The following is an 8391-nucleotide window of genomic DNA, read 5'->3' on the forward strand; positions in this document are numbered from 1 at the left end:
CACCCCGCTTCCTTCCAACAAGTGATGGGAGAAAGAAATCGCGTTGCATTATCTCACTTACCTCCAGCAGGCTACATCTGGATTATGCTCTGAGGACAGCCCAGCGGTGACAGCAGGACTCAGCCAAGAGAAAAGCGTGTCTCCGCTGCGGATAGCGAGCAGAAATCCATTTTCTCCCAATTTTTTTCTCGTGAAAGAATCCATTTCTTTCATCACGACGCCCTCCCGCATGAGGCAGGCAAGAGTTACGAGAAGCCGACGGGTGCCGATGTGAATATCCACAAAAACTAAAATGGGCAAGAAAGAGAGAGCAGAGACTGGGAGCCTGAATTATTACCAAAGGGAAATCCTTCAGTCTCCTGCCCAGGACCCAAGCCTGGGATTTGGTTCTTTGTGTTTGTGAAGGACAGCCAGTATTCCTAGAAAGGTCAGGTTTCCCCAGGAGCACGCCAGCTGAAGGGACAAGGGCCTTCAGAGCTTCAAACTGTCTGTTTGAGCAGTGACTAACTGGCAGGCAGCTCCAGAAGGAAATGACGGCTTCTTTTCACATCTCCATCTCCAGGGTTGTGAGCCTAGAAACGCAACCTGAGAACCTGGCTGGCTGCTGTTTCTGTATGTGGTGTTTTACTTCTACGCCTCCACAGGCTTGCCGGTCTGATTGTAAAAGGTGTGTATCCTCTCAAATAAGAAAAAAAAAAAAAAAAAAAAAAGGAAAAAAAATGGCTAATTAGTGTTGTCTGTGGTTATGGCGGAAGATACCCAGGAGCTATATAATCCTGGCTTTGGGGATGAAAGGAGATGCAGTCCTGATGCATTTTGCTTCTTATCAGGCATTTTTCACCTTCTCAAGACTACTTATAGAGAACGGACACAAAGATGCTGTGTAACAGAACCGCAGCCCTATAAAGCTCACGCCACCATTGCTTCACCTTTAATAAAGCTGTGTGAATGTGACACGTCCCGTTGTGTTTGCAGCGCCAGATTCTGTAGCTGGACTCTCCTTTGCTCTCACCATCAGCCCGTGTACACAGTTTACAGACACTTTGGCATTTCTTTTCAGGAGGGAAGGGGGAGCCTTTTGCAGAAACAGGCGTTTCTGACGTATGTTCGCCCACAAGGACAAGTTCTAGGCCCAGCTACTGCAGTTGGTTGGCTTCCACCTTTGTTGTGTGGTCATCCGCCCGTAAGAAATGAAACTGAAAAACTCATGAAGCTGCACGTTTCTTTTTGCACAAAGACGGCCTCAGCTTAGACTAAGTTTTAAGAGAATGTTACGGTGAACTCTGTGCAAATTGGTGTTTCTCCCGGACGCTGGAGCCAGCTTCACCCACTGAAACCCTCCCTTCTCTTCGTTGTGATCTAGTGCTGTGATGTGCCGATGGTTTTTTTTGCATGTACGTTTGAAAATAAAAAGCAAACCCTAAGTGGAAACCTGAAGCTTGCCTCAGCGCAGTCAGGCAACCTGCATGCACAGGCAGCCCCAGTGGAGGCTGGCCTGGGCTCCTCGGATGGCCCGGCCCTTCCCTTCCCCGGGAGCGAGGTATCCCGGAGCAGCTGAGGAACTCGTGCTGGCAGCTCTCCACCTCCCCAAGCAGCCAGCTCAGCAGCAGGAGTCCCAGGCAGCTGCTGGAATCCCAAGGCGAATAAATAAATACGGGGAGCTGCTGTGAGGAGCTGTGCGAGACCCGGAGCTGCTGAGAAAAGGAGTGTGATGGTGACGAGAGATCGAGTGCAAAAGCCACTTCAGGGTTATATCCTATAGAAACGACCGGCTGTTAGCGTGCAGGTGCTCTCCAGGTCTGGATTCTGCCCGAAAGGAGCAGAGGGAAAGCAGAAAGGTGGGCACCAGAGCCCCAGCCGGTGCTGTCCGTGCCTGGGGAGCTAACGGGCTTGCCAAGCGAGCCCTGACGCCTCTCCTGGCATCAGCCCGAAGGACAGGGCTGCTTTTAGCGTCGCCAGCATGGCCAGGAGTTCGGTGATCGCAGGTGAACCTGTTCTCTCCTGCAGCTCTTGCGTCTCCATTCTTGCAGACACGAGGGGCCGGGGGAGGCACGGAGAGGAGCGGCAGCGAGCACCGACCCTGACCAAGGGGAAGAGGCGGAGGCAGCTTTGTGACCATCGCCCACCGTGGCGCAGAAGGGACCTGACCCTTCTGCACCTCGGGGGTAATGGCGTGCATCCCAAAGCTCCCGCGGACGTCGGGGAGCTAAGTCTCGCGGCTATCACGGGCCCTGGAAATAATCCCAGGAAAAGGCTCCAGCCACTCGCTGGCAGAGCGAAGAACAGAGCCACCTGCACCCAGGCTTTCCGGCTCTCCCCTTTTGCTCAGCATTTTTGGAAGATTTGCTCTCCTCACGCAGGGAGACGCAGGCTCTCGGCTGCGGGATGCCAACGCAGGAGGGTCGGGGAACGCCCACAGCGTGCTGAAACACCCGGCCGTCCTCTCTTTTCTCTCCAGAGAGAATAAAGGTGAATGAAAGCGGATCAAGGTGACCACCGGGTGAAAAACGTTCCCCCTCTGCCCATCCAATTCCCCTCGTGCTTGCAAGGGACTCAGAAACCAACTGGACAACGGCCAAGCAAAGCAAACGTGTGTGCGGATGGAATGTGGCCCTGCACAGCTCCCTGCCCTCGGCTGCTGCCCATTTCAGCCCTGGCCCTGCCAGCAGCACTAAATCTCTCCCGGTGACTGCAAACACCAAAGGAACACGCTGATTTATGGCTCCTTTAAGTAAGAGAAGCAGAGTGTAAAACGAGAATATTTTCTGGATGAAAAATTAAAGAGATGTTTTTGTTAGTTCCTCATTCTAGGATCGTGTGTAATTTACCTTATTGGTTTTAGAGTTCCACTTGAAAGGAAAAGTGACATCAACAGGAGTTAAAGCAACAGGCTGAAAAAAGCCCTGACATACTTAACTTCGTATTCTGAGATCTAAACCTAAAAGGAATTGAGCAAAAATAAAGGAGAGAATGAACCTCGTGATTCTTAGCTTTCTCTTAGTTAAGGACCTCAGAACTCCTTGCATATATTAATTAATTATCCCTCACCACTCCCCAGCCAGGTAGGTGTTATTTATTTCAGAGGTGAGTAAACAGAGGCACAGAACATGATCAGCATCCAAGGCCCCACAGAAAGACAGAGGGTAAGTGAAAACACAACTGACATCCAGGTCGCTTAAACTACCAGCCAAAGCGCACATCTGCCTGAAAACAAGCGCTGAGAGCAATTAAAGCGGAGAAAGCATAGGACCAGGAGAGGATCACCGAGTGAGAACAGAAAAGCCCGTGCCAGAAGTAACAGGACACAAAGGCTTGGTGAATGACGGATCGTTTGCCCTCAGAAGTCTGACACGGCCTTCCTGGTCCTCAGGCATCTCAGAACTTGGTCCTCTGGGTTCTTCTCCTCGCTGCTGCGGGGGTTTAGTGTTTATTTCGGCTATCTTACGTTTGTGAGGACGTGAGAGGTCCAATCTAGCCAAATCCTGGTCTAAATCTCTTCTTTTTTTTTTTTTCTTTTTTTTCCCCTAAGCCTCCCTCTCTGGGAAAGACGGGCTTATTCACTTATCGATTTCAGCCACTTGGCGTTAATTTAGCCGAGTCTTTGCGGCCTTTGGAGATAAAGCTGAACCTACCAGTTTGATTGACTGCCTGAGGTCTTCTTCCCCTCGCTCGGCTTTATGTCAGTATCTGTCGTACCTGTAACCGCTTCCCGCGCTCGTTTCCACACACCTGGCCTAACCAAACCCGGCGGCGTGAGGTGCTGTCATCTTCCTGCGGTACAGGAACAAAGAAAACGCTTCCTGGGTCCCCAATTCTTGTCCCACTCTCAGGTTTTTCAGACCTCTCCCTTGGCAATTTGCACCTGGGGAAAGATAACGGAGCAACTGATGCTCCTTTTAGGAAGCGTCTGTGTGGCTGCGTTTCCAATGACAGGACTAGAAAACTGGATTTGGAAGAGCTTTTTCCTACACTTCCAGGGACTTGCCCTCTGGCTTTGCCCTATTTCCAGCCTCTATCACGCACCCACAGCCCTTCCCTCACGTTTGCCAATGCCAACAGCTGCGGTAATTGCTACTCCGTTTTTATTCCAGCAGCCGGCAAGAACAGGTAGCCCATAGCAGTTAGAAAAAGAGCTGCAAAACTCCTGCTCCGTGCTCAGGAGAGGGCTCAGACTTAGCCTGCTCCAGCATGCAGCTACAGATTCCCTTCGGGCTAAGAAGCAAAACACCCCTCGGCTTCTTCCAGCCACTTTCTGGCGCGGCCCGTTGCAGGAAAGAAAATCGCCGATATTCCCTTCACTTTTCACGACATTCGCCAAATTTGACGAGGCTACAAATGGATTTAGCCTAGAAACTCTTCCGAGGGCGCTGGTAAACTGAAGAAAGCGCCGATTTCAAACGGCAGCCACCACCCCAAGACTTCCCTACGCGGGGAGGTTCTGTCCCAGTTCTCTGTTACGTGACATTTGTGTAGCGGGAGCTGTACGTGGACATTCCTTATTCAGAGCAAAACTTGCAGCTGCCTCACTGGTATGTTCTCAGAAAGCCTTTATCTCCTCGACTGCACACAGAAGCGGGATGGAGCAGCATCTCCCTCTGCCCCCTCTCCCTAGGAACGAGTTTATTGAACCCCCACGAGCGTTTGGCTGGTCGATGGCAACGGCAGCTCAGCGGTTAACGCGCCCGAGCAAGTAATAATAGAGCAGCTCAGGCTCCTGAGAAGGAGGAGACATAACCGGGCTTAAGAGGGGGCCCAGTGCACCTTAAACATAATGAAAAATGGCTTTTCTGCTGACAGGCTGACATTTCAATACAATGTCAACAACATGTAAAGCACCTTCGCTCCCGTCTAACGGCACCCTTAATAAAGCTATTCACGCCACAGACATTTCTGACTAATAGGGTCCTGCCCAGCACAAATAAATTTCAAAAGATTTCTCCTCCTTTTCTGGTAGCACTTGCCTCCTCTAAATTCACTTTGAAGCGAAGCCACCGTCACCTTTTTCTCTCAGCTTTTCCACCAGGAGATAAAACATGCTTTATCTTTACTCTTTTTTTTTTTTTTTTTTTTTTAACATTTGCAGCATTTTTACGTTTGCGGCATTTGATAAAAGGAAACAAAGTGGTTTTTGCAAGTATACATGTTGTTAAGACAGGGCCCCAGCATCCAGACACACTTCGAATCCCATCACTGCTGAAATGCAGCCACCTCTGTGCAGCAGACAGCAACGCCGACGGCCAGCTTCGTGATTCGGGCTCTGCTAGAAGCTGGAACAGATCAACTTCAATCTGCTGTCCCTCTCCCCAAAGGAGTTAAACTCTGCCCAACTGGAAAATGCTAAGTGATGTTTGCCAAACTCCACAGGCTCGAAGGCAAAAGCTTGGACTTGTGCCTAGCTGAAGCACGGCTAAGGATTAATGTGTCCCTGGAAGGGGGGTACGAACCCCTGGGAACCAGGTCAAAGCCAAGTTTCCTGCTCCGTGCCTCACCCTTAGGGGGACAAAAACCTCACGCTGAAAACACAGCAAAGCTGCGCTGTGCTTCCAAAGACTGCTGGTGCCGTACACGACACTTTCTGCACGTGCTCTGCTGGCTGCACGCTTCTGGAGAGTGTTGGTTTGTGGTTCCCTGTAACTTTTCTGGAAGCTGCTACTCTGGACAGCAGCAAAGCCCTCACTCAGCAGACGCTGCGTTGTGTAAGCAGGCTGTAGCAGCTCCTTTCTCCCTCTCTGTAGCTGGCCTGCGAGTATCCCAAAGGGCTTTCTAAACCTCAGAGACCCGTTTTTGGCTGGGAGGGGGGGGTTCTCAGTCCCACCTCACACACTGCACATCAGCAGACCCACAGCAGTTTTCAGCCGCCAGCACGCTGGAGTAGGGCCACAGCTCGCAGTGCCTCCGCAGAGTGCTCACAGGTCTCACGAGCCCTGGCTCTTAATTCACTCCTTGTAAAACCAGCTATTCTTACACCGTCGTATATTTTTCCCCCCACCAGTTACAGTCCAGAAACCACCCTTCCTCCTAGCTGGGCTCTTTGTGCCCCTGTGTGAGAACACCGGTGGTGGCCCCCCCCTGCACTCAGAGATCATTGTGCTGCTGATAGAGCAGCAGGGTTTGAGGAGAGCTCTCGAGTCCACAGTTATTCTGCCGTCTCCGCTGGCAGGAAGACTCCCTCTGCTGTTCTGAAACAGCAGAAGAGCCAGGGCACCCCCAAAACTGGGAGCTGCACAGCAAATTTTCAAGCGGGAACCTTTGCGGTCAAGGAAACGTCACCGTAGGCAGTCCAGCTCTGAGGGCAGCTTCCATCATCAGCGGGAAAAGCCAGAACTGGCCTTTGATCTTCAGGAGCGATTTTTATTGGGACGAAGGAAAACACTGTGCTTAATTATCAAAGAAATTGTTGAATACAGACTGCAGAAAAAGAGGTAAAGGCTGATTTTAGCTTTTGGTTCCTATTCAAGTACATCTGCAGGTTGCTCGCTGATCCTTTGGTGTTCAGCGCAGCTCTGTAATTTTTTTTTTTACTTACAAAGTTGCTAAGGGCATGGAGCACCAGCAGCAAAAACCCAGCATTAGCAGCACACAAGTACCAGCAGATCAGGGATGCTCCGACAGCCATGTCAGAGTCCAGCTGGTCGCTGAAGACAAGCACCAAGAGAACCACGTCACAGGGCTGCACTCAGTTTTTCAGAGGGGAGAAACAACCCATCTGAGCATTGGAATGAGACTCCAGGGTACGGAAAGAGTTTTCATTCACTCCTGAGGATGAACTTTAATTCCGAGGATCCCCTATGGAAAAAAAAAACAAAAAACAGCACAAATAAAAGAATCAGGTATGCAACACCCCAGTCGTGAGGCAGAGTAAATTACCTTTTCAGGTGACGGGCAGATGTCACAGTCAGTCTGTTCCTATATGCTTAGTAGCACATTATTTGCTTTAATGTAGCTCCACGGAAGTTTACAGGATCTTTATCCCAGTGCTGTGTGCCGCAGCCTGACCCACCCAACAAACCCATTCTGCATATATTACCACACAAACCTGATAACCCAGTTGATTAATAGAGTTGGACCAATTAAACCAAGACTTTACGTCAGAACAAGACTGCTTTCATCCCAGGGTCTTTTACCGCAGGGCAGCACCTTAGTCCAACACAGAATGACCACTTGGAAAAACACGCTGCTGCGCTTGTGGTCACAAACAGAGGAAATACTTCCCCTGATGAGCCATGCCGATGGGTTTAACCTTGATATAATTCCCTGCTATGCTTTCAGAGTAGCTGGGGTTGGAAGGGACCTCGTGGATCACCTGATTCCAACCCCAATGCCACCCACTAGATCAGGTTGCTCAGGGCCTTGAGCACCTCCAGGGATGGGGCATCCACAGCCTCTCCGGGCAACCTGTTTCAGTGCTTTATGCTTTTCTGAGAGGATGCTAGGTCGGAATTTACAAGGGGTGGGAGAGAAACACGGGTGTAAGCAGAATTTGGGCTGGCCTATTGTGATGCTGCGGGGCTGGCCGATAGCAGCGTGGCCGCTCCAGCTGTTTAAATGAGAGAAACGGAGCGCGGAGGGCCCTGCGCAGCAGGTCCCGAGCGAAACCAGCCCCCGCAGCCCCCGCTCACCTCACGCGGCGACCTTCACCTGCTCAGCGCAGCGCAGGAAGGCGGCGACGTGCTCGCTGCACTTCCCCACGGCGGCCTCGTTCTCCTGCAGGCACCTCTCGAAGGCGGCGAAGGGCTCAGCGCAGTCGCTGCGGATCCTCCTGACGATGGGGCTGCGGAGACACCGCGGCCCCCTCAGCCCCCCGGTCCCCCCGGTCCCCTCGGCCACCCTCGGCCCCCCCCGGTCCCCCTCGGCCCCCCCCGGTCCCCCTCGGCCCCCCCCGGTCCCCTCCCTGGCTCCCTTCGGCCCCCCCGAATCCCCCCGGTCCCCCCCGGTCCCTTCGCCCCCCCCCGAGCCCCCCCCCGGCCCCTCCGGTCCTCTCAGGCCCCTCCGGTCCTCTCAGCCCCCTCCTCCTCCCCCCTCGCCCCTCACTCACTGCGCGGAGGCGCACCGGGAGATGCCGAGGCGGAGGCTGTGGCAGTCCCGCTGCCACGAAGCCGGGCTGGCGGCCACGCAGCGCCCGTACTGCTCCAGCTCGCTGCGGCAGTACCGCGCCGTCACCTCCAGCGCCGCCTCCCTGAGGGGCGACACCGGAGTGAGCGCGGCCCTGCCCGGCCCGGCTCCCCCCCCCACCGCCGCCCCCTACTCACATCCCGCCGCTTCCTCCTCACTGCGCATGCGCCGCCGCCCCTCTCTCCTTTCTGCGCATGTGCCCTCTCCTCGCAATGCCACCAGGCTGCCAACGCGCATGCGCAGCCTCCGCAGCTCCCCGCCCGCTGTGCCCTCTTCTCG

At 53.2% G+C, this 8391-nt stretch overlaps 1 protein-coding gene across 2 annotated transcripts; it reads right to left on the reverse strand.

Annotated features, from left to right (window-relative positions):
- Positions 1-6287: 6287 nt before the first annotated feature.
- CHCHD5 (coiled-coil-helix-coiled-coil-helix domain containing 5) lies at positions 6288-8385 on the reverse strand. 2 transcript variants are annotated; one of them, XM_048054925.2, is made up of 4 exons: positions 8250-8385; positions 8036-8176; positions 7620-7771; positions 6288-6786 (listed from the first exon to the last, which is right to left on the reverse strand). In XM_048054925.2, coding segments are annotated over exons 1-3 (294 nt in total). In that variant the 5' UTR covers positions 8252-8385; the 3' UTR covers positions 6288-6786; position 7620. The 2 variants fall into 2 exon arrangements, with proteins under 2 accessions (XP_047910882.1, XP_047910883.1); XM_048054926.2 differs by having other exon boundaries at positions 8051-8176; positions 8250-8382.
- Between the last annotated feature and the right edge of the window lie 6 nt (positions 8386-8391).

Source organism: Anser cygnoides, chromosome 34, assembly GCF_040182565.1.
Source record: "Anser cygnoides isolate HZ-2024a breed goose chromosome 34, Taihu_goose_T2T_genome, whole genome shotgun sequence".
NCBI classification, from domain to species: Eukaryota; Metazoa; Chordata; class Aves; order Anseriformes; family Anatidae; genus Anser; species Anser cygnoides.